The following is a 26,121-nucleotide window of genomic DNA, read 5'->3' on the forward strand; positions in this document are numbered from 1 at the left end:
CAATCGCGTTAGAGCACTTTTGTGGTGTGAAATCACATGTTGTAACAGGGCTGACTGTTTTGCTTGAGTAGCCTACATACCAAGTAAGCAGAGGTGTCCGATTCGTGGACGAAGCGTTCTTTAGAATTGGTTCTTTTCAGTGAATTGGTCGAACCGGTTTTCAAATCTAAAACAACCGGTTAGTAAATTTGTCGACCCCAATTTTCATTGCGAACTGAACTTGCTGTGTTCTGTATGTTGTGGCTTTGGGGTTGGTTTTTTATCGTTTAAGCATATTTTAGGCAATACGTTTGCAAATTTCTTAAGGTATTGAAGATTTTTTCCCCCCAACTTTACTTATTGGTTTTTTAAGCAGTACTGAATTAAAACAGGAGATTAAAGGTATTAAAGATTTTACCAGGCTTTTGGAGGCTGACTGTTCGTTTTCATTTCAAACGCTAAAGCCTGTTTACGTGATTGTTTTTCATTTTAATTAAACCTGAGGCGATTGATATACATTAACAAGACTCGGACATGACCAATATTTTAATAAAAATAAGATTTTAATAAGCATCCAGTTTGAACTGAATTGAACTTCCCATCACTACAATTGTAGGATACATTAACTTCAGTGCCCCCCCCCTCCGGTGTGATCGCTGTTTCCTTGATTTTATTGGTTCACCTTCTCCCTATCTTTGAAGTTCATCAACAGCGATTGGACTGTTTAATTCCTATAGCCAATTATATCAAAGCGCGCCTAAAATCAGCGCATTCTCACTGCAGGTTCGGTAACTAAATATTAACGGTTAGTAATAATTAGGGAGCTTATGGCGGGAGTTGCCTTGACTCCAGAAGAGGTACATCCACATGCGGGAGATTTTCTGAATGGATGCCAAAAAATGGGTAAGTGTCCGCATGTCATGTTCGCTTTCCCTTCCTACACATGTTGTTTGTCTTTTTGAATTCGATCTCTAATTTAAAGAGACACATAGAGGCACGCTTTAGTTTAATATTATGCTTTTATCACATCATTTCAACCTGTCTAAGCTAAAGGTTAATTGCAAGTTGCCAGCAATATTTGTTAATTACAATAACGGAGGGAAAACACAATTAAAAAATACTCACTACTCTGAATATTTTTTAACAAGCTACACTGACTTCAGTAGTTTCTAGGAGAGATATTGTTACTCTACCCAGAGTTCATTTTTCAGTACTCTGTTGTACTGTCATGTCTAAATTTTTTCTTCGTAGTCATCTGATTTTCCCCAATGCTGCCCTTTACAACTGTGCAATATTGCCACCTGTTGCGACAGTTTTTAATTTGTTTCCTTGAAATCCATCTGCAATACTGTTGCTTACGTTGGCAGTGTTTGGGGCACCCACATTAGAAAGTGCACCAGCTTTAGAAAAACACAATCATTATACTTAATATGCATGAATCGGAAGCGAATGACAGAAGTCGTTTTCCTGAAAACAACAACAAAAGCTAAATTGAAAGTAAGACCACAACAGGATGGTTTCCTGTTCTTTCTTCATTATGTTTTTTTAGCTTCCCAATGCTTCCTCTCAGTCCTGTTGAATCTTATCAGTATTTCAGGTGCTACCAAACACTGAACAGCAGCTTAAAAAGTGAGTCATCCCTCATTCAAATGAATTCTCAGGCCCAGTATCTGTTTGTATAAACTTTATTCTGTTCCCTTTGTTGTTAATACAGTTCCACATAAAAATGTCAAAGAAAAAAAACTTTCTTTATGTACTGGTTAGTCAGAAACACAGAAAGACTAAAATATTAAGAGGCCAGTTCCCAGAGTTTACACTTCCAATTCCATTTACCACGAGAGGGATTATATGAGAAATCCGTTGCCCTTACAAACACTTTCAGTTAAATTTATACGGGAGAATTTGCTGTTTAACATCTGACCCAAAAGTTAGACGAGTTTTCATGCCGGTGGCACATTCTCCATCTTATATCTGATAAAAGTGTTTGACTGTGAAGCTGAACTTTTCTGCTGAGCGACCCCATACTGTCAGGAATGCAGACTGCCGACCTGTCGATTCGGTCTGGTGTGGCCCCTGGACCGCCTTTCATCCAAGGCAGAATGAGCGACCCCATACTGTCAGGAATGCAGACTGCCGACCTGTCAATTCGGTCTGGTGTGGCCCCTGGACCGCCTTTCATCCAAGGCGGAATGTAAGGACGACTGTGGTGGTCACTTTGATCCTTTGCCTCACCCCCAGGTGGCGCAGTAGTGCTGTTCCCATTCTGCAGTGGTTTCAGGTTCACATGTTTTGTCTGGGTGGAATTCCTCCCAGAAAGCAAAAAAGATGCTATTTAGGTCAACTTGAGACTGTTGTTTGAGTTTCCTGTGATGCCCTGGCACACTGTGCAGGCAGTGACCTGTCCCATGGAGTCTGGCATGGGCCTCCGGAATTTATCAGAACAAATGTAAGGACTAAGGTTATGGGTGACAGACAGTATATTCAGCGATAAGACCTAAAATCGTCATAAAAGAAATGTTAACATTTTAAAGGAACAGTGATCATCATAAAAAATATCAAATTGAAAAATCACTAAAAAAAACTATTACATCAGATGCAAATTTCTGAATAATGAATCATAGACCAGTTTACACAGATACAAACAAGCTCTAGATATCCGTACAAATTTCATTACATACAAGTACATTGTTGTAAATACATTACCGATAATCATAACAACATTTAAACAACAATATCATTATATAGCTATACTGTACAACTCTTGTTTGTTATCATTTGTAGCCTAATTATCTTCAATAGACTTTAATATAATTCGTCTACAGTTCTGTGTACTTACAATTTAGCTGTTGGATAATAATTATTGTAATACTGAAAATCGTGGCCACTGACCAGCTGACAGATGAAGCCTATGGGAACCGTGCACTGCTGGTCATCTCAGCACTGCATGGTGTGAAGATCACACAGATTCACTTTTCTTCTTACAGTTTTTTTGAGCATCTTGATTGATGAATGGGTAGGATAGTGGAGAAGCTCTGCAGAACACAACTATTCTACACTGACTCTGGGTGACTCCTTAAGTTCATTATTGGGCTTCTAAAGCTTGGAAAATGTGCGATTATCTTACTTTTTTTAAAGACATTCTTTCTTACAGTTGTCATATGCCATTTGCAGACCATCTTTCTGTCACTTCATATGAACATCTGGATTGGTATTTAATCTATAGCACCAGAGTCTACCGGGCAGTGAGACATTTCCTCAGCAGGTCCTCCAGAGGTTGCCCCGATGTTCCACGAACCATCATGCCATCAGCACTGTATCCTGGCAGGACACAGGCAAAGTCCAGGTTCTGTAGAACTCCCGGTCTCTTGCTGAAGTGGAGACTCGGAAGCAGAACCAAATCAGCGATAGCCACACATCGCCCACAACCCACCAGGAGAGAGACGCTGTATTAAGTTCTGACCATCTTGTCCATTCAATGAGGCTCTGCTTTTATATTCCGTATAAGATGGAACCGAGTGTGTGATATGAGGTCAAGGAATCTCCAGACATTTACTGCTGGCTAGGTGCATAGTCTATAATCCTGTGCTTATCACACAGCCAACCACATCCATCCCCATGGCAAATTAGCTGAAGGCTGGCTTTGAGCTTCCAGTTGATATTCTGAGGAATCAAGTGACCGTTCACCAGGAGGCTGTTCACTGTCCAGGAGGAGCAAGTGAGAGGCCTGGTTCAGCCTGATCCTGCTCTTAGGAGCATGGCTGCAGGGCCCTAGGGGTAAAACCCACTCTTTTTGAGAAAGGTTGTGAGAATGCAGAGCTGCCAGGTCCACTGGGACATGGTCCAGTGCACATTATTACAAAGTCCTCTTGCCCAGATGATGGCAGCACAGTGAGGAGTACACAGAAAGGTGTCATGGAGTGTATCCAGGGGTGGCATCACCGGGCACACCCAGGCATGCACAAAATTATTCTATGGTAAGGAAATAATGGCTAAGAAAAACATATTTCTTCATGGTTTGAATGTACTAGAGTGAAGTGTTTTTGTTTTTCACTTGATTTTACCATCTTATCTCACTCGTGTCTCATCTGTAGCTCCTACACACTGACACACACACACACACAGAGTTATGAGGGGGAGATGCATTTTAAACACACTGACACATAATGTCCCCACTACAAGTGAAGGCTTCAGTTCCACTTCAGAGGCCTATATCTGTGTCTGTGCTTATGGGAGTGAATTTAACCCTAGTCTGCAATAACCCGAGTCAGCAAGGGCTAGGAAACCCCTCTCCTAGAACTGGCCCGACCCAGGCTGGTGGTGCTGCTCTTGCGGAGTGGACCAGGCACGGGAACAGCAAGGGGGGACTCGGGAGGACAGCCGTGCTGCAGCAAGATGTCAGCACACTCCTGGCTGCCAGAGAGGCGCGCCATCGTCAGGGCAGTCTGGCCCTGGGAATCCTTCGCCATCACGTCACTGCCGTACTGCGGAGAAAGGGGGAGAGGGATGGAGTGACACCGCTGCTTAAAAAACGAAACATAGATTTCCAGTTGTGATTAAGAAGCACATTCCAGAAGGTGAGTCACTTTAAAATTGTGAGTTAGTTCAGCCCATACATGCTCTTAGTAACATCAGAGCCGGTGACGAAGCACCATCAGAATGAATCAGGATGGATTATGGCCAAATTCCAATCTGAAGACCTGGACTGACACCAAAGAGAGGCTTTCTCACCCAGACCAGCAGCTGTGTCATCACAACATTGCCCAGCTGACAAGCTGTATGGAGGGCGGAGCCCTGGTCAGATGGGGACTCGCTGGGCGGGGCTGCGTTGATCTCCTCCTTGGTACTGTGGGCGAGGAGCAGCAGCAGCTTGGGAAGGTCTTTCTCCTTCACAGTGGACAACAGCCTGGCGGACATGGCCGTTGGGGTGTCCTGGGCCGGTGCAGGCAGGGGGGCCACGAAGAGCCTCTGCTCGTACTTGGCTCGGATCCATGATTCCCTCTCCTCCCTGGGACATGGCAGGAACTCAGTCAAGACACGGATTAAAGGTTGGCAAGCTCACTGGATGCCCCCCCCCCCACGTGGCGCAGCCTCCCTGCACTCACCGGCTGGCCTCCGGCGTGGGCTTCCGGCGGCCCTTGGTGCAGCTTTCCCACACACTGTTGGCCATGTGGTTCCCAATGGATGCGAGCACCAGTGTGAGCTCACGCGGCCAGTCGTCCAGGTCCAGCGAGCGCACGCGTGACAGATGTGTCCCCAGGTTGCGGTGGATCCCGGAGCACTCGATGCAGATCAGCGCGCCCAGGTTGAGGCTGGCCCAGGTAGGGTCTATGGGAGGACCACAGAAGGGTCAGGAGAACAGGAGCCACATGAGCGGAAAGGGAGCAGGGAATTAGGGAGGAAGGATGGAGAGGCAGAGATGGAAAGACAGAAATCAGGTCACACACTCACTGGAGGCGTTGCAGTCCACACACAGACCGTTCCCCCGGGCGTTCCTGATGGCCTGAAGGGCTACTGCCTCGCTCTGGCTGCTCCTGCGTGCCTGCAGATCACACACATGCACATCAGTTTGTGCAAAGCCTTTCTCCCTGGCTGCCCAGCAGCAGGTTGTCATAGGCAGCCACTTGCCTTGTTCTTGCTGCTCTCACAGGACTGCAGGCTAGCCAGAATCTGGCTCTCAATGGCTTGCACCCAGGAGTCTCTCTCCTCCTGGCTCTGGGCCTCGAAGTGCCACGTCTGCCCTGTGCTGGCCACGATCATGAAGTCGGAGTTCTCCTCCTCTGTGATGAGATGACACACAGATTGAGGTGACCTGCTAGAGTAAAATATGCCAGGAACCTTTGCCCATTCAGCCAATGAAACACATGCTTTTACGATCCTTCTGCATGTTTGTGTCTGCATGCAGGGGCAGGTACGATGGAAATGAGGGGCAGGGGCTAACGGGATGAATGTTACAGATGAAGGGACTGCTTCAACAACCGACTCCATGTATGTCAGAGTGACGGACACTTTGCAAGCACAGCAAATGCAGACTGACACACAGACACAGTCTGTGGCTTCCCATGTCACCCTGGGCTCTGTTACCTGTCTTGTAAATGTTTCTCAAGCTACCAAAGCTTTTTAATTTCCACATTTTGCGCTTGGCTGCAGAGCAATAGGTTAGCCATTATCCCAGGAAGGTAGAGGGCAGAGAGAGGAAGAAGAGAGAGAGAGAAAGAAAGAGGTCATTGAAAAGGGAGAGTCAAGTAGGACAGACATCAGCTGTATAGTCAGTGAGCAGTGGGGTAGAAGCTCCTGAATCACAGTGCAAAACACGAGAAAACACTGAGGGCAGGGCCCCCGAAACCACTCCTCGGAACAAAGATCCAATGAGGGCAGGGCCCCCGAACCATGATCCAATGATCTTTGTCAGGAATCTGCAAGAGTGTCCCTAACAGACAGAACCGCTGCTTGAACTTGCAAGAACCTACATCCAAATGATCGTTTTCAGTGTGCTCATTCTCATGATACAATTAGATACTCACCCTCAGCTTGCCCGATTGTAGGGTCACCTTTCTGGTTCATGCTCTTCTTCCTCCTGTGTTTCTTTCTGTCAGACATTGGAGAAGGCGGGGCATGGTCTTTTGGAGTGGGGGGGCTACTTACGCCTTCGACAGCAGAATCTGATGGAGGACGATGAACACACATGCTTACGATGCGCTTGGGTCTTCCGTTGATATGTAGTTATGTAGTGTCAAAAACAGACGTATAACCAAAACATGCAGCAGACGGACACTGCTGAAGCTCTGAGGGACGTACCCACGCTCTGGGCCTTATTGGACAAGGAGGATGGACAGCGTTGCACCCCCCTCTCTCCACGTGGAGAAACACCACCCCCACCCGCCTCATCCACTGGCAACAGGCCGGCTGGCAGAGAGTCACAGGAAGGTGTAAATGAGAAAAATGAGTAAAACTCGTTCCCACTTTATCTCAGATGTTTGTGAATTCTGTGAAGCATTTCTTGCCAAAATGATGACACTGATTTCTTAGAACCCTCCTCTTGTTCTCCTGTGCATCTCAGACCGTGACTCACCAGAGGCGCTACCCTCGGACCCTGGGGCATCTTTCACCATCCCGTTGAGGCCGGGCGAGGGTCCACAGGAAGTGACAGCACGGGGCGGCCGCTTGCCCGGCACCTTCACGGTGACTCGGAGCAGGTCCACCTCCTTCCCATGGACGTTCTGCATGTAATCCTGCAGGGTTACACGGCATGGTGACTCACAACTTCCATGTCTTACTGCTCTGTCTGGATGCCACCTAGAAGGGTGCTTCATTAGGATGCTTAGTATGTAGACACTACTGCAGATACTGTCAGGGATCCAGATGGCTGGTTTCTCCTGCCAGGAGACTGGGATACTCAGAGTGTGCTTGTAGATTGATGCCTTCCCTGAGGCCCTGACTCACATTGTAGCTCGAGTGGTAAGACAGCATGCCGTTGTTGCTCAGGGTCACAAATTTCTTCTTCCACTCTTTGTTGAGGGAACTTCCACCGCGCTTCCACAGAATGCTCTGGAAGGTGAGGACAAACATTAGGTGTTTATTAGCAAATTCTCTGGCTCGTTGCAGGAAGGGTGGGCAGCGGGGTCGCCAGGGACCCCACACTGACCTGCTTAATGGGCATGGCCCTCCCACCGGCTGCGTCCCCTTTGCTGTCCACGCTCCTCTTCTCTGTGTCGCTACCTCGTCGGTTCTGGGGAGGAGGCATCATTACACGGTTACATACAGAAGCTTCTGGAACTAGACAGACCACGAAGAAGGAGTAAGGAAAGGGGGAACTGGAAAGGGGGCTCAGCCACCTACATCCCTGGGCCTGTTCTGCAATTAAACGGTTTCACTCGAAGGAAAAAGAGATTCTAACAGATGCACATATACAGCTCTGCTGGGGCTGCATCTGGGGGTTTTGTTTTGGTTTCCAGAAAATAGGCTGACAGCGTAGCCTTCCTCCTGCAGCTGTAGATCTCCGCAGGTTGCTTCTGCAAGTTGTTCTTATAAGTGTTAACACTGGCAGAAAGGAGCTGCTTTGCCTGCCCTGAGTTCGCTTTACTGGGATGGTTTGTGTGGAATGGTGCCATCCTGAGGCCATTTGGTGTTAGTGCAGTGGGCCAATCTGGAGAATGAGGCCAGCTATTCTCAAGTTGATTCCGAATCAGAGCTGAAAACACCGATTCATAAATAACATCAGGCTAAATGGACCTTGTGATTCTGACCCCCCAGACACGTGACCTGACGACACGCAGCAGGCTTCACCCAGGGCTAACCGTGAAGAGAGATGTCCGGCGCCGGGGGGCATTGCGCAGGGGCCCTGGAGTAGCACTTCCAGCTCCATCGGCGCCCCCCCGAATCTCCTTGTGGCTAACGACAGGGGTCGAGGGCAGAGATGATGAGTAATCACTGCTCTGGCCTCCATTGCTGGCCTGTTGGATGGGCGGGGGGACACTCAGTGAAGAAATGTTCTCCGGCCACTTCCTGCACAGTAAAAGCTGCTCCACTGCCTCACCTGCCCAGGGAAGGCTCCCGACACTGGCGTGGAGCCCCCAGAGTGACTGGGGGAGTTGGGCAAGGATTTGCAGGCTAGCTGGGTGGCTAGCTGCTTTTTGTAGGCCACTATCTTCTGGGCAGCTGTGACGCAAGTAGACATTAGTAAGGAACAATTCATAATTTACTGAAAAAAACGATCAGGACACAATGGCAACTGAGTGGTGCCACACAAATTCAAATCAAATAAGAGTGAACTAGGTTATTGATGTGTCTGTAAAGGCGGCAAGTCACCCTCTGTGAAGACCCGTTCCACGTTGAGCCCATAGGTGGCGCAGGTCTCGTAGTAAGCACAGCGACGCACATCCACACAAAGTCTTCTTGCTCGTGCGTCCTCGATTGTCCGCGGGTTGGTGCTGCTGATCTTGTCTTAGGTGTGAAAACGCATCTGTCACTCATTCACGGCCGCACCATCCAAACTGCACCATCGCATCCCCTCAGTAACGGCCAGCTTACCCTGTGTCCCCACCACAATCAGAGGGACATCTGCCATGTTGCGGTGGCTGTTCAGCTGGCTGTAGTTGTTATATACTTCCTGGAAGCTGGCCTCATTCTCCAGGCTGAAGACCAGAATGACAGCATCCAGCCAGTCGCTGAACTGCAGACGTTAGCAGATAAGTTGGGAGGAAGGAGGTGCTTAGGGTGAAATAACCAAGTTCACTAGGAGTACGTTATTAATGGACCAAATATTACAAGCTGAAATCCAAGAAAGAACTCAAGATGCATTGGCAAGGACTTACTGCCACTAAAACTGAACACTGCGAGAGATAAATTCCCTAAAACTGTACTCTGAACTGCACGTACTTGGGCATCTGGGGGACCGCACTGCTCCCGGATCAGTAGCAACTGGCTCTGCCCCTCAACCAGCACTTCCTTCTTGTGCCTTCCCCCTAAGGTACAGGTCAGAGAGGAGCGGGTCACAGGACACATCACATGACCGAGGCCAGTAGCACGTGTGTCAGTGTGTCAAGGTAAACCTTCAGGGGACTCCTGCGGAAGGTAGCTGCCAGTTATATATCTGTTCACCAGTGCAGAATGGCCACTGCGCAGGCTACCCAGAACCCCCTGGGAAGACACAGAGATAAGAGTTTCTCACTTCATATGTATAAAAATATACAGACAACACAGAAATATCCCTGTGCATGATATATTCTCGCTACGACAAACACTATGCTCTCACATGAACTGTAAATATCTCCTGTGGATACAGCACAAAAAGGACGTTGACAGAACGTCAGACCAACGGAGGCTTAAAACAGAAGGATATAATGAACACATGGCAGACATCGACAGACAAGTAACAATCACACAGTGGACGCCAACAGACCACAGAAATATGGAGAGGACATGCACACTCGAGAGAGTCTTTTACCAGTCGGAGCTCTGGGACTGAGCGACTCAAGGTCCATTCCTGGCTGTTGGCACAGGCCGCTGGAAGATGGGTTCAGGGAGAAACATGGGGAGGGTAGAAAACAAGAATCCAAAGAAAATGTAACTGTTAGTAAAAACATCTACTAACGGCGTGGTGTTCTTGTCTCTGGAAGAGAGCATTATTCATCCTATCAATAGCAGTGACGTATCACCTCATTTAAAGGCTGGAAGTCTCTGCTTTCTGGGAGGAAGTTGCCCAGATTCACTTTTTTTACTCAAGCGATCACATCAGATCGTTGGCTGAAGCTTGACGGATGAGCAGGGTGCTGCGGGAAGTGTGAGTCATCCTGTTAAACACTCCAGCAGGGAGTGCCGTCCACCTCTCTAGCGTGTTGGGAAGGACAGTGTAGAGGCAGGGTTGCCCAAGGTCACCCTGGCACACGCAAGCGATGGAGACGCTGCTAAGATCATTTCACAGCCCCCAGGACCCTTGCATTTTAAGACTGACAGCTCCGCACGTGATCAATGAGGCCCGCCGGGCGCAAGCAGGCGGCTGGTCCCAGCCACACACCTAAACACGTCCACTGTGGCTGATCGGTGTGTGATATAAAGCAGGCGAAAGCGAAAAATAAACGTGCGTCTTTTTAAAGGCGGTCGGAGCCATTTTTATGCACAATTTCATCCACGTTCCAACCACTTATAACAAATTACAAGCTCATAGGGACCTGACGCCTCTGCCAGGCAGCACAGCTAAAGAAAACTGCCAGAACATTTGATATTTTTATAAACTTCGCTATCTCAGCGTTTTTTGTGAATGGGGGGTTGCTACTGCTAAATGCAGTCAAATCAAAGGAAAGACCCTATAAATTCAGAAATAGACCTGTGTGTTATATGCATCCACCATGGGGCCCCTGCATAAAATCGCACGCTGATTAACCTAAGACATTTCATCAAGATACATGTGCTGCACAATATATCGTTTTAGCATCGTCATTGCAACGATGATTATTCGTAATCTCCTCGCATTTTCAGCACTGCTTTGTGTCCGTTGACATATCACGCAGCAACACCACCAACTCATTTGACAGACTGTTGGTAGATGATAAGTTTTTTTCGGCTATAGTTTATTTTGGGTAATTGTTTAATAAATATCGCAATGTGATGTCATGCAGCCCTACTTATAGCACTGTGTGTGACGTGCAGCTCCCAACTCACCCCAGCAGGTCCTGGTGTATCACAGCCATAGAGAAGAGCTCTACATGAAATAGGCTCATGCTAACAGACACCCTAACTACTGTTGCACTAAAGCCTGCACTAAATAATGCTAACTTGTGCTCCAGCAAACATGCTAACGAGCACGCTAAGAAATGCACTAAAGCCTGCAGTTACTGTCACGCTAACATGTGCTCCAGCTAACAAACACCCAAACTAATGGCCATGCTAACAGGTACACTAATGAACAAACTAAAATCTGTGATAATTGCCACACTAATGTGTGCTTCAGCAGGCACACTACAGGTCTGCTTACGCTAGGCAATCCATGACGTGCTCGACGATGTTTCACCAGCAAAGTCCAGTCCGTTTGACCAGTATGATTGCTCTGTACCATGGCTCAGAATGGTTCAGTTGGACTCGGGCATGGTACACGACTGCTTCTTATACATGCAGCACGTACATGATAAATACATAAGAGGGCTGTGTGTCATCGTGCTCAAAATGACACCAAATTAGCCACAAAATAAGGACATTAATCATGAACTCCATTGTGCTGTGCGGTAGCGCTTTTCTTCCTATGCGTGAAGATGATGACAGTGTGCATGGGCCCAGAAGGTTAAGTGCGATGTGAGCGCAGACCAGCGGGGGACTGGGGAGGGCGGGCAACCATGCTCGGGCATAGTACAGGGCAACCGGGCCAAGTGTGAGTACGCCCTAATGATCAACCAAATGGCTAGTGTTAACCACAATGCTAACTGGTACATAACATCGCCTTCAGGCCCTAAGGGTTACATATTAGTGTCCTCTACATCCTAGAACGAGAGATTTAAAAATCAGAGAGGGATGAAAAGGGGGCCGTGTTTTTGTATGACTCTGAAAACATGGTGAACAGGGTTATAAATCAACACAAAATCAACAGATATAAAAGTACACAGATAAAGATTCAGATTCGCTCATACTGAGCCATTCGCTTTTACAGCTCCTTTCCGTAGGGACATTGTGCCCAGGGAGCTGAACAGCAGTTTTTAAAATTTTGCAAAAAATCAGGAGTGCATCTGAGTGGGGCATCAGACACGTATCACTTCTGAACAACTCGAAAAATAGCAGTCCCCCCTTCCCAATGGTCTGAGCCACCGCCCATAGTCCGGAAATCAGTTACAGGGTCCGAACCACAGTGCAGTCTCTTCGGATGGGGGGCACCTACTCGCACACAGTCCTCCACGTGCAGACAGCTTCTCTCTATCTCAGTTCAGATGGTGTCAAAGGGTGCTTTATCAACACTACTACATCCGGACGGGTGCCAGAACAATCAGACAGTGTGATCTTTATATTCTGGGAGCGCTATATAGGAATCACGCTTGCATCCGGACCGACTCTCTACAAAGATATACTGTGTAGCCGTCATATCTAAGTGGCATCAATAGAGGCTGCTTTCTACTCCCCTTAGAAGAGAGAAAGGGAGACTCCATCCTCCACTGCCATTTCTCTATCCATCCCCGTCTCTCCCTTCCTCTCTGTAACATCAGCCACTGTGAGACAGGCATCGTTCATGGCCCTCGCTGTTGCCAAGGCAACCCTTCCTCCAGTCACCACTCTGCTCCAGTTCCACATACAGCCATGTAAATAAATCTTGTGCAATCAGATGCACATTGATACATAAACATATTATGCACATTTAAATATGGAAAGCAGCGTAACACGAGTGAGGAAATGTCTGTGGCACGGCCCCATCTTTAGGCAAAATGAACAAAGTGTATAAATCCTCCCAAATCCAAGTCAGCCCCATGGCACATTAAAAAAATGAGCAAAAGGTTTTTTTGGGGAGAATGAGTGTGCTAGACACCAGCATCATGTCCCTGTCGTAAATGTCATAAAGTTCTCACTGGAGATCAGTGGAACCCCCCCCCCCCTGCTATTTCTAAGCACCAGAAGGCAGTCAGATCTGTGCACGGCTTCAGTCAATTATTTATATTACGCTTATACTTGACAAATTATTCAGCTCTTACAGCTACCAGACATGCTTATTTGTCACTATCTGTGGAAACATTACTAAAGTGGCAAGAGCTCCATATGGACTCTGACCCCCTGGGGTTTAGCTCCCCCTGCTGGGAGGAGGACTGCAGGGTGCGCTTCAGGGTTTGGTCTCCATCTGCTATTTCCACATCCCTCTGATTTCACCTCGTCGACATCCCTCATGAGGCTATGATTTCACCCTGTCTATCACTCTCATTAGGCTATGATTACGGGTGGGCAGTGCCCAATTTGAACAGTGGTGCCCACCCATCATACCCAAATGCACACCCCAGGATGACATCCTAGTAACGCTACTGTTATCCTCTGATTACCCTTTATCTTTCTCATTAATCTCTGACTTTACCCTGTCTACCTCTCTTTAATCTCTTGTATTACCCTTCTTACCTCTCACTGTAATTTTTTTTTATAGCTGGCAAACGCTAAAGAATGTCTGAGGCTTATGTTAGACTGTGAAGAGTGGAAGTTGTGAGAAGGTGCATTTTTCGCATTAGTGTCTACTTGAAATTCTGGGCCCTTCTGCAGTATATCACAACAGCTTTATGTTGGTGAAGAAACTGGGAGAATCACCAGGCTCACACCTCTAGGACTGTGTGTTTGACCACTGCCGTGGATCTTGAATGTTCTGCATGTGTGAGTTTCCCCTGGATGCTCTAGGTTACTCTCATAGACCAAAGGCGTAGTTTAGGTACACTGGCATCTCAGAATTGCCCTTAGTGGGCGATTGGGTTTTTGTACCCCATGATGAACAGGAATCCCCTCTGTCCCATGTACACCTTGGGATAGGCTCCAGGCTACCTGGATGGAAAGTAGATGAAGGATGCAACAACTGACCTCACTTTTTGGCATGTAATGAGTTAAAAACAAAAAATACAGGCAGTGGAATGAATCAGGCTGAGAAATTCCCCAGCGGGTTATAATATGACACAAAAAGCACAGAGGGAACAAAATCTGAGCAAGAATGACTTGGGCAAATGTGGGAGAAAACACAGTGGGTAGGGCATCAAAGACAGGTTTAAGGCACCGGCTGCATTCTCTACCATTTTCATTGGTCTTCTGCAAATTTTCTAAGCTGAAAGGAAGAACAGAAGAGACGGAAATAGAAGAAGCATGGAAGGGGTGGACTTTGAGGGCCACAGAGAAGGCAGCTAGAAAAGAATACACAACCTACATGTACAGTCTCAGTGAGGACCCAGTACTCCAGCACTGCATGTACAGCTCCCTGCAGTCTCAGTGAGAACCCAATACCTCAACACTGCATGTACAGCTCACTGCAGTCTCAGTGAGGACCCAATACCTCAGCACTGCATGTACAGCTCCCTGCAGTCTCAGTAAGGACCCAGTACTCCAGCACTGCATGTACAGCTCCCTGCAGTCTCAGTGAGAATCCAATACCTCAACACTGCATGTACAGCTCCCTGCAGTCTCAGTGAGGACCCAGTACTCCAGCACTGCATGTACAGCTCCCTGCAGTCTCAGTGAGGACCCAATACATCAACACTGCATGTACAGCTCCCTGCAGTCTCAGTGAGGACCCAATACATCAACACTGCATGTACAGCTCCCTGCAGTCTCAGTGAGAACCCAGTACACCAGCACTGCATGTACAGCTCTCGAAAGTTTCAGTGAGGACCCAATACCCAATTACCACCCAGTACTTCAGCCCTGCATCTATAGTCCTGATTCACGTGAATCATATCAGCCAAGAAAGCTACGTGAGAACAGCAGGATCTGGCTGTCATGTGGTGTAGTGTCTGCAATGTTTGCTGTTAAATCGGTGCTGCCAAATCTCCATCCTCTGCAGGTGTTAAGACTTCTCTGAGTGTGGTGCATCAGCCTGATAATCAGCCTGAGTAACCCTGCTCAGTGTAACACACACAGGCTCCAGGGGTGCACAGGTGAGTCACGACCTCACTGCAGGTGTCACTTGTGAAGAAAATGCAACAGCTGTCTGGATCCTGCAGGTCCTGGAGCTTTGAGGCAGATTCTGATGGAGACAATGAGGGTAGGCAGATTCTTACCTTCCTCTTCGCTCGATTCTCTCTGCACAGAGCCGTACATGGGGCCAGCTGAGGCGGGCGTGCTCTTGGTGAAAATCCCACTGATGAACTTTAGCATCTTGCGGTCACGCGCCGAAGCTCTCTGTGCCTGGCCGTATCCTGGGGTGGTTCCTATGGTGGATCCCATGCCCATCAGAGCCTGGCCCTCCTTGCCTCGCCGGAGGTCTTCGGACAGGATGCGCAGGTCGCTGTTATCCAAAGTGCGACTTTTACCTTTACGAGGAGGCTTAGGGACTGGTGTGACTGGGGTTGGGAGTGAGGCAGACCCAGTCTTCAGCCTCTCCGTCCTGGGGCTCCCCCTTGTGGCAGCTGCATCAGCATCCTCAGCCCCATCAGCTCTTCTGTGTGGAGCTCGGGCCTTCCCCTCTTCCCCGGTCCAGGACCCTCGGCTGGGCACTAGGACCGGGCTGAGGGGGGACCTGGCGTCCGCCTTCTCCTTGCGGTCCAGACTCTTTGCGGACTTAGAGATGCCTTCCTTCACATCCCTTAGCTCCTGCTGACTCACAGTACCACCAGGGGGTTTTTGTAGGGACCCTGACCGCTGACCAGAGCGGATGGGAACGCTGCTTCTGGGGGAGGGCTTTGGAGCAATCATATCGACAGATTTCCTCATTTGTGGAGCCACTCTGGACGTCTTACTGTCTGAGGATTCCTCTCTGTCCGTCTCTCCATCCTCTGCAGTCCGTCTGGTCCTTACCTCTTCAGTGTCCTTCACAGGGGTGGAAGGAAGCACTTTAGGACGGACCACTGACCTCTCCTTTGCTTTGGGGTGGCCATCATCCACAATGGACCACCTGTCTTCAACTACCCTGGGGCACGGTCTGTCTCGGCTCTGGGGTGTAGCCCTATCTGTCCCTGGCTCAGTCGTAACTTCCTCTTCCTCCAACTCTGTTTCCTCTTCATCGTCCTGTTTCTTCTGCTGTGCCAGCAGCTCCCAGTCCTCCCACCCCTCGCCTTCCCGGCTCCCTGCTGCTGCTCCCAGGACAGAGTCCTTCGTGTGCTGCACCCCATCATCTCCCACCGACTCGACTTTAACCAGGGTCAGGGAGATGAGGTAGGTGGTGCGCCGCTGCAGACTGCCGGATTGGCTCATGTGGTCCGTTTGCAGTGGACAGACCATAGACTATAGGCTGCAGCCAGATAGGATAGCAGTATCTATAGTTACTTGAAAATGATCAATAAGTTCAAGCGATGGTCAGTCGGTGATGAAATGGACAGAGTGTAAAAGATAGGCAGCGGTACCTCTTCAGGTTACGAAGGCAGAGTTTCACTGTCCACTGCAGAATCAGTTGATGGGACTAAGCCTCATACAGAGGTGAAAGGTATTCTGATGAGCAGGAGGGCAGACTGCTGCTTGACTTCCTTCTGGAACTTGCTTCTGGACGGCGATGTCCTTCTACTATCCCTTCTCATTCTACTCTGGCAATCTGCCTAGAACCGGCAATAAATCTACAGACTATTCTGCGCTTCTCTCTCTCTCTCCTCCATCTCGGAAGAAGTCAGCGGCGAGCCACGTTCTCCGCTCATGACAACAGCCCGCCTTCTCGCTTCTTTGTTTTTAAATGAAAATATCGCGGCTCAGTCCATCAGCCACATGTCCCCAGGGCCGTCCGTTAACAAGGTACAGGCACTGTTCTTCTAGAACCTCTGTTGCTGATGTGACATTCATTTATTTTCTTTCCAATTGATGTTATTTTGGTCCCCCTTGTTTACCTCATTAGACTGCCTTTTTTGTTCTCGAGCAAAACATGGTGTGACGTTTAGCTGTAGTCCACAGTGCAAGACAATAAGGAATAAAATGAAGAGCCAGTGAGAAACACAAAGGCAGCGGCAGCACACGGAGTCGCACATGGATGGCGGCACCACCCGCGAGGGCTGCCAGACGCCGGCGAAGAAGCCGGCAGGTGTAGCTGCGCACAAGCAGGTTTCCCGGCCGACTCACCGGAAAACGGTCATCCGTATGGCCAGGGAGAAAATGCCAGAAGGGGCGGCGGCAGCCAGATCAGGGAGTCCCGCTCACACACCGCGCAAAAGCGGAGCTGCGCTACGCCGCTCCACACCTCTCAATCCGACGGCCGAAATCAAACAGGTTAAAGGTGGGGAGCGGGGAGCAAAAAATGGCCCCTAATCCTGCCAAAAACGGAGAAGGTGCAGACAATGCCGCTTCACGGGGGATTGAGCGTCTGTGGCACCAGCACCTTTGAGGTGAGCGAGCCAGTAAAGCACGGCAATAAAATCAGCGTGACTGTTCCCCTTATTTGCACATCCCCCTGGTCACAGTCCTCCAAGCTCACAGGTACGTTGCAGGTACAGCTCCTACCTCAGCGACGGCTGGCCAGCAGCGGCACCGACCTCGCAGTCTTCCCGGCGCCTTTTCTACATCTGACTCCCCATCCTCAGCAAGAAATAACGGTGAGGAAAACCCTTTCAGCGCTCCCCTCTTTCGCGCTTCTGTTCTGGCTCCCTGCCCCTCCGCCGAGACGCTCTCCCACTCGCTGCCCCCTCCCTCTCCCCCGCCGTGAAGACAGAGAGCGGCGATGCGTTGCAGGGGAAGGCAGCGGGAAAAAAAAAGCTGTGTGACCCGGTGATGAAGCACAGCGGAGAGCTGGAGGTGGGGGGGGCATCCAGAAAATGAAAGGGGGAGGTGAGCAGAGCAAATCGAGAAGACGGGGAAACCAAGAGAAGGGGAGAGAAAGAGAGGGAGAGAAAAGGGGGAGGCTGGCTTGGCCCTCCTCTTCTCTGCAGCAGCAGCAGCAGTGTCTGCATCCGTCACAGCCCGTCAGTGTGGCAGCAGATGCAGCCGCTGCGTCTCCTCACTCTCGCAGCGCGGCTCAGCGCGCTTGTTACCAAGGTGCCGGAATCTTCCGGGCCCTCTCTCTATGACAACACCCCTCCCCTTCTGCCAGTTCTGCCTCTCCCCCATTCTCTCCCCCTTCCTGCTGCTGGTCCCTCTCTCTCTCCCGCTCCCTCTCCCTCTCGTGCTCCCTCCATGTGTCTATTGATCTGTTAGCCTGTGTTTATTAGCTGAAACAGTCAGACATTTGCACACAGTGTGAAGGACCAGCTGTGGCGCAAGGTGCACAGGAAAATTTGCCAACAAATGGAAGACATCAGCCGCAGAAAATCTGATGCGTGAAGCAACGTTTAAAGGGGTGAAGCATCCTTTGTAATCCAGGACCCATGTAATCCTACCATGCCTGATCATGCTGCCTTTCCAGTTACACCTTATGTTTAACTGGTAAATCCTAGACCTTTACTGTATTGTGGTGTGGTCTTTCCCATCCCGTCTCTGGTGTGCCCTTAGGTAATGCCCCTCACCCCCTCCACGACCCGCAGCAAACACCAAAAACCACAACAGGGGGCATAATGACGGTGATCATGACTGTCACTATGTAAGCCACCCACAAACAGCACAAGGATAGGGGGTTTGGTACCACGTGCAGTAAGTGGCCAATTCTTTCCCAACATGACCCTCTATCAAACCATCACAGCACAGCACACCCATAATCTTCTGTGCATGAAGGAATGCAGCCTCCTCACACCGTGGCTGAACCGTGAGCTGCCGGTATTTGGGTGAGTTTATATGTGAGCAGGTGGGCCATTCTGGCTCAACTCAGCAAATATTTGGTATCTCAACAAATGGTCCACATTCAACCATCATACTTATTTAATTCTGAGTATGTAACAAATAAATATATAAAGTAAATATGTTTATATTATTTTGTGGCAATGTATTGATGAAAACTATTAGTATGTATCATCAAAAATATGAAATAAATGTTGTTTAAAATATAAAATGTGAATTGAATGAATGATTCATGTCATTTACGGAAATATTTAATTTAAACAAAGGAAGCTTAATAATCATACGGGGCACTGTATGTTACCTTTGTATAATTCACACACTTCTGTTGTATACTGGAGGCGGAATTGCTCAATTCAACAATTATTTTTCAGTTATAACAGTTACAGTTAGAACACAAAGAAACAGGAAATAGAAACAAATCAGCCAACAAAGAAAGGGGAAGCAATAAAGAACTTGCTAAATTAAATTAAATAAGTAAGATATCTGAAGTATGTTGTTACTATTATAGCAATACCAAAATTGATATTTTTTCTAATTTGAGCTAAGCTTGTATTTCTTTTGAGTCAGAGGTACATGTGTTTTTCTCAGGCACAAATTTATTAAGCAAAATCGCACATTATCTAAAACGAAGCAAGTTCCGGATTGTCGCGGGATACACTGCAGGATCAATGAAATTTCCAGCACTAAAAACTTGACAATTTGAAGCTCAATAAAACCCTTAAAACAAAACACACCATTCTGCTTTTTTTGATGCAAAAGGAACCAAGAACTTTCAAATGACACAATGAATGTGACAATAATTTTGCTACCCCTGAGATTCTGGGCCTGTAGCAGGACCACCGGTACGGAAATTCATGATGTCTGGTGGTCTGTTGTTCATACCTCTTGAGAAATTAGAGAAAGATACCAAGTGCAGTTTTAGTGTATTCAGTAATGCCAAAAAGGTACATGTTAAATAAAAACATATTTGGCATCAGGCCTAAGACTTATATATCCACATTTTATCCAGGTGTCTATGTGTTACAATTGCAAAGATATCTGAAAATAGCCAAGCAAGCGTTTTTGCCAACGACGGAAAAATCTCACAGAATTTCAAGCCAGTTTAACTCCTAAACTATGTAGGCCAGAGAAATTTTGGATTTTTCATATGGGCCCAGGGGCAAACAAAATGTCACAAAATGATTCAATTTTGAGATTATCAAGCGTGGAACATTTATTGATTTGAGCCAGAATAACACGGGTGTAATCCCTGGCTGTTTCTGTGGCTTACGTTATAGACATCCTGCGTTATAGACATCCTGTGTTATAGACATCCTGCGTTATAGACATCCTGTGATGTACACCCCCATATAGAGAGCACCAGTCTGGCTGTGGCTGGCTGGGAACACCCCCGCCAATGCACGAACCAAGGATTCACACACACTACTGGCTTTTTCTGAAGACTACTATCCTCTCTGACATCCCTCTGTCCTGCTTCCCCCCCCCCCCAAGATGCTCTCAATACCATGTGACTAAACTGCCCCGATTAACCCTGCTCCCCTCATTAAGGTGGATGGTGTCTTTCTCAGTGCCGGTCCCCAACAGAAGCAGCAATGCAAACCAAAGGTATGACAAGGGACATGCCATGATGCATTAATGATTGCCATAAATAGAGCCCTCTGATACCCTGACCCCCCCCCCCCCCCCCCCCCCCCCCCCCCAGCATGTAGATCTGACTTACAGCTGAGAAATCAGGGGCTGCTGAGGTCCGAGGCTGTGGGGACACATTTGGCATTGAGTTACTTGACTCATCTGCAAGTCAAATGGCGCGTCTATGAAAAGCTCACATCCTACAGAATACAGAGCATGGCTGGCGCTCCGCAAAAGTCACTGTGAAGAGGGACACTGCATTCAGCACTATGGAAATGTCTTTCATCTTCAGCAAAGAACTGTAGCTGTAGTTGTACCCAGGGGTTATATCAGAACCAGAGAGGAGGGGAAGCCCAATCAGGTACAGAGTAATAGAAAGGAATACAAAACACGCTAAAAAATCTGACCAAAAGTTCATTTTATAATTTGATAAGGATATTGTACATATTGCATGACTAATTCGTATTTGCATTTTTTTGAAAAATAACATATAAATGAAACTTAAAAATGCATCAAAATCGGTGTGATTTGGACAAAAGGAGGCAAAGCTGGACTCCGCCGGACATGTTCTATGTTCAACCCTAGTTGTACCCGCCTTTCGGCAATGACATGCTAGCTCATCAACCCAGCTTTGTAGCATGAACACTGAGGTACATGCGAGAGACTGGGGTGAGTTTACGTCGCTCTGCATGCCTCTGGCTAGATGGCCCCTCCGCTCTGTGCTTCTTGCCTGAACACAGGAGGATGTGGTTTCCTGCTGACTGACAAGTGGCAGACAGGAAGTGGCTTGTCACGCACAGTCAGGCCCCCGGCAACCGTATGACTATCTACTGACGGCCCATATGTTTCGCCTCTTTACAGCGTGGCACATTAACTCTCAGCAACTGGACCGGTGCTGGATCCGCAGGTTAACGGATCTCTCAGAACCAGAGGGAGGTGCTGGGGAATGTCTGGCTCCTACCGTTCCTCAGAGAGGTGCAGGAAGTGAGCCGCTGACCTTATCTAGGACTTAGAGAACCCCGTCACTGCGCTGGTGTCTTACGAAAGAAACACACACTGTGACCAGGGACAGCTATGACCCTCCCCAATTATGACAATAGGGTTCTCAAAACCAGCTGTACTGTGTACTTGGTACATTTGCTTATTCCTTATCCGAAGGAACTGAATAATTTTATCAGATTTTTTACAGAATCTTCCTGATGTCCGTGAGGCGGAACCTGCAGCCTTCCCATGGAACGTTGTGGAACGTCGAGGCCTTGGCTGTGTTATTTACGCCATACCCCACACTTGTGTTTCTCCTCAGCATGAATAATAAAATAATAAACAATAAATAATAAAACAGCATCGCCGCTCAGCTGTGCTCCTATTCATGGCAGCGTGGAACTGGGTTTTGTGGCTTATCATGAGTCAGTGCTTCTAACCGTACGTTTTTTTTACTGTCTAGTGTGTCCAGCTTTTTTTAGTTCAGGTCATAAACACTCGATTTAAAAAATACAAATATGGCACATTACATACTCAAGGAGCCACACTATATTAATAACGCTGCACGTAGCAAATTCGGCACTGTGCAGCTCTCTATCAGCAGCTCGATGCTATCTAAGCAGGCATCAGCTTGCCCCCCCCCCCCCCAACTGCGCTCTGTTAGCGAGCCCAGGCGGTCACGGCTCTGAGGGATGGGCCAGAAATCCGGAAAAGCAAGCAGAGGAAAATCTAAGAAAGTTCAGGAAAGGGTTTAGAAGAAAGATTGGGAGATGGATGGGGGACAGATCAGGGGACATGCAGCTGGAGGTGTGGAGCTTCCCAGAATGACATCTATAGATATGTAAGTGCCAGGTGCCCCCTGATATCAGCTGCAGTGTCACTGTGAGGATGGGTGCTGTCTGCTCTCTGCAGCCTCCTGCCCTTGCCCGAGTCCTGACAGCCGCACTGTATTCCGCTCTCTGATTGCTCTGGCTATCTAACCAGTGGAGCTGGTTTCCCCCTTGCGAGGAACTGTAGGCTGATTTCCAGTTACTCAGTGTTTTGTCGCCCTGCTTTGCCCCGAGTGTTTCAGTTCCATCCTATGTAGTTTGGGGCGTGTGCTTCTCCCGATCCCCTCTCTCGGTGTGAGTGCGGGTCCCGATCCCCTTTCTCGGTGTGAGTGCGGGTCCCGATCACCTCTCTCAATGTGAGTGCGTGTCCCGATCACCTCTCTCAATGTGAGTGCGTGTCCCGATCACCTCTCTCGGCGTGAGTGCGTGTCCCGATCACCTCTCTCGGCGTGAGTGCGTGTCCCGATCACCTCTCTCGGCGTGAGTGCGTGTCCCGATCACCTCTCTCGGCGTGAGTGCGTGTCCCGATCACCTCTCTCGGAGTGAGTGCGGGTCCCGATCCCCTCTCTCGGTGTGAGTGCGGGTCCCGATCCCCTCTCTCGGTGTGAGTGCGGGTCCCGATCTGCTTTCTCGGTGTGAGTGCGGGTCCCGATCACCTCTCTCAATGTGAGTGCGGGTCCCGATCACCTCTCTCAATGTGAGTGCGTGTCCCGATCACCTCTCTCAATGTGAGTGCGTGTCCCGATCACCTCTCTCAATGTGAGTGCGTGTCCCGATCACCTCTCTCGGCGTGAGTGCGTGTCCCGATCCCCTCTCTCGGCGTGAGTGCGGGTCCCGATCCCCTTTCTCGGCGTGAGTGCGGGTCCCGATCCCCTCTCTCGGCGTGAGTGCGGGTCCCGATCCCCTTTCTCGGTGTGAGTGCGGGTCCCGATCCCCTCTCTCAGTGAGTGTGTCCTGCCAACCCCGCATTTGTTCAGGCTTATCGACCTTTGCTTACGTCCCTGACTTTGATCCACATTTAGTGTATTGGCTTCCTGTTTGCATGCATCTGGGTCACCTGTTCCTAAAGTGCACCGTGATCGCAATCCTGCACTAGGAAACTGCCTATGGATGGATGGATGGATGGATAATTAATGCATTTTTAAAAAAGGGAAAGGCAAAGTGTAGAGAACAGAAATAGCAGCCCTTTGTCTTAAGTAACTTCTCAACATATTAAAATGCCTGTTATATTTTTGTACCCATGTAAGATAAAACAGCTACACATTACAGCAGCTGGTCTCCCTATTAAATATTCCTAAAAGAGTCACAATGACGAGCTACAAGTTGTACAACTACTCCTCTCACAGCTAATAAAGACAAAACCTGAAAAAGCCATTTACATTACTGTAAAAAAGACTTAAGGGCCTTGAAATCTTTAATTAAAAGCTTAATTATATATGCAGACATAGGTGAACCTGAATAACCCAAAATATAGGAAATCCTGTCATTTGGACCAAATTTAGACCATACAACAACTGTGATTGTTAAGGGAGGTCAAGTACCCAGAAGAGTGCAGTGCAGGTTAGTCAGGAAGTGATGTCAGAGCCACACGCATCCTCACACACGCTCCGGCTCCTCAGCCGTCGGCTCGGTACGCTCTCTCACAGCCACACGCATCCTCACACACGCTCCGGCGCCTCAGCCGTCGGCTCGGTACGCTCTCTCAGAGCCACACGCTCCGGCTCCTCAGCCGTCGGCTCGGTACGCTCTCTCAGAGCCACACGCTCCGGCTCCTCAGCCGTCGGCTCGGTACGCTCTCTCAGAGCCACACGCATCCTCACACACGCTCCGGCGCCTCGGACACCTGCTACGCCAGTAACATCGTTTTGGAAGAGGGATTACTCGAGTCTGTGATCCTGTCTACCGGAAAACCACATTGAGCGTGAAATGAACAGATTACAGAGGGCTAATCGTGCCCCTGCTAGTGTGGCAGTAACCTCTGCCCAGTCAATGTGTCTTATATATATAAATTAAGAGACTTTTTAAGCTTTATGTAAAAAAAGTGTACAAACTAATGATTCCCGCAGAGAGACATTCTGGCCTCAGGTCGCCCAGCTGGCAGCCCTTCACCATATGACTGCCCATGGCCACGCCTGCATGACCTGATTCCAGCCCCCCCACTGCCGCCACAGACCAAGCCTGCATTGCCCCCTCCTCCCATCTATGCCCGTCCCACGTGCCAGGGGTTGCGGGGAGACCAGCAACACTGGGCCCTGCTTCTACTCGACTTCTGTCAAGCGGAAACAGCTCAGGAAGCTGCTACGTGCGGTCTCTATCACGCTCTCCTTCTCTTAAACGAGCTGACGTGCAACGAACAATTTCCTCCATCTTTTGAAAAAGTCTCAGTTCGAAGAAAAAAAAAGTAACACATGGTGACGGCCTGGGAGACAGGATCTCACACACGTATCATAAGTATTAGACGGAGGCAGTTTAAACGAAATCGCGGGATTCGGCTTTGTTTGAAGTAATAGGGTCCTAGATACAATTTTACATGGTCCACAATATTGAGTAATTACAGCAAGTTAAAACATCGAGGTTAACAGCTGCCAGAAGGGAGCGCATGCTATCATTGGGTCTAATTAGTAATTAAAACGACCTGGCCGTAATGTAAGCGTGACGGTGTTAAAAACAATTTAATGATAGGTGCCCTTAGTGGGGGGAGCTCACCTTGGAGGCTGTGCAGGAACACTTTGAGGCCATTGCGGAGCTGCTGGTCACCCACCCGTTCCAGCTGTTTGAACAGTTTGTTGATGGTGTTTCTCACCGTGTCGTGCCTCTTTATCTCCGCACGGATGGCGCTCGACTGCGCCAGTTTAAGGTTGCTGTTCATCTTGATGTCTGTTGTGGAGCCCTCTCAAAACACGAATTACACCTACCATCCATCCCTGGCAAAAAAAACAAAATAAAACACACTATATCTGCAAAAAAAAAAACGAAAATCGGCGAACGCACCGCGCGAATTCAAACCCGTGCAGCAGGACTGAAGACGAAAGACATCGTAACTTTCATAAGTTTGTCTCTTGAAGCCACTTCCTGATGTGAGCGCTGACAAATGTCTGCTGGGCTGTTTCTGCTCAGATCTGACACCTGATGCTCAGTCCCACAATCCTGCTAAAATGTCACCAATCATTTTAGCCGCATATTCTACCCCGGCTGTTATTTTATGCATAACAAAATACACGGGATGACATTTTATGTGAAACTAATGTAACGAGATCTTTTAATTTCAGTTTGAGCTGAGGATGTTACGTTTTCCGTCGCTGTGCTATTGCATTAATCTAGTGGCACAAATATCAGCCCATATATTTATCGTAGTTTTGTGAGACTGGTACGCAAACAGATTTTTAATTATCGGTACAGGATATTTTACTAAAATGTATGGATAAAAAAGAAACGGTCTTTTAAACATTTTTTTTCGAGTATCATTTAGGCTAATTCAAAATGCAAAGAATGCATATAAAATATTTTCTTAAATGCAGACATTTGTCATATGCCTACTTTAATACTTATATTTAATTATTTCAAAGACAATAATAAGCAACAAATGAGTAGGCCTACATAACCAGTATGTGTGGTAACTCCTGTGCAGCCCTGCTTTATTTATTTCATTATTATTATTTCACATTACTGAATAACGGCGAAGAGATCGAAGGCCCTATTATCCCTCCATTTTCCTACCGGTCAGTGTCGCGGGGGGCCTGGAGCCTCTCCCAGGCAACACAAGGCTGGGTTACACCCGAGACAGGATGCCAGTCTATCACCGGGTATATGCACACATAGTCTTACACTTTGATCAGTCTGAGTTGCCAGTAAACGACGTTGAGCGTCT

General features: G+C 48.2%; 1 protein-coding gene across 5 annotated transcripts; it reads right to left on the bottom strand.

The window, feature by feature from the left end:
• Window positions 1–1,918: 1,918 nt before the first annotated feature.
• agap2 (ArfGAP with GTPase domain, ankyrin repeat and PH domain 2) lies at window positions 1,919–26,116 on the bottom strand. Of its 5 annotated transcripts, none has more exons than XR_002836570.2 (20): window positions 15,189–18,808; window positions 9,923–9,981; window positions 9,528–9,615; window positions 9,355–9,440; window positions 9,007–9,148; window positions 8,785–8,919; window positions 8,513–8,634; window positions 8,274–8,429; window positions 7,622–7,705; window positions 7,420–7,524; window positions 7,049–7,208; window positions 6,775–6,882; window positions 6,501–6,638; window positions 6,061–6,120; window positions 5,605–5,756; window positions 5,428–5,518; window positions 5,082–5,304; window positions 4,708–4,984; window positions 2,118–4,460; window positions 1,919–2,027 (listed from the first exon to the last, which is right to left on the bottom strand). XR_002836570.2 is itself a non-coding variant. In XM_023798900.2 (20 exons), exons 2-20 carry the CDS (start codon window positions 25,120–25,122, stop codon window positions 4,254–4,256), a joined length of 2,556 nt encoding a protein of 851 aa, XP_023654668.2. In that variant the 5' UTR covers window positions 25,123–25,177; window positions 25,971–26,116; the 3' UTR covers window positions 1,919–4,253. The 5 variants fall into 5 exon arrangements, 4 of the variants coding, with proteins under 4 accessions (XP_023654668.2, XP_023654666.2, XP_023654669.2 ...); XM_023798900.2 differs by lacking the exon at window positions 15,189–18,808 and adding exons at window positions 24,960–25,177; window positions 25,971–26,116 and having other exon boundaries at window positions 1,919–4,460; XM_023798898.2 differs by having other exon boundaries at window positions 1,919–4,460.
• Window positions 26,117–26,121: the final 5 nt, after the last annotated feature.

This window comes from Paramormyrops kingsleyae, chromosome 18, assembly GCF_048594095.1.
Source record: "Paramormyrops kingsleyae isolate MSU_618 chromosome 18, PKINGS_0.4, whole genome shotgun sequence".
In the NCBI taxonomy this organism is placed as follows: domain Eukaryota; kingdom Metazoa; phylum Chordata; class Actinopteri; order Osteoglossiformes; family Mormyridae; genus Paramormyrops; species Paramormyrops kingsleyae.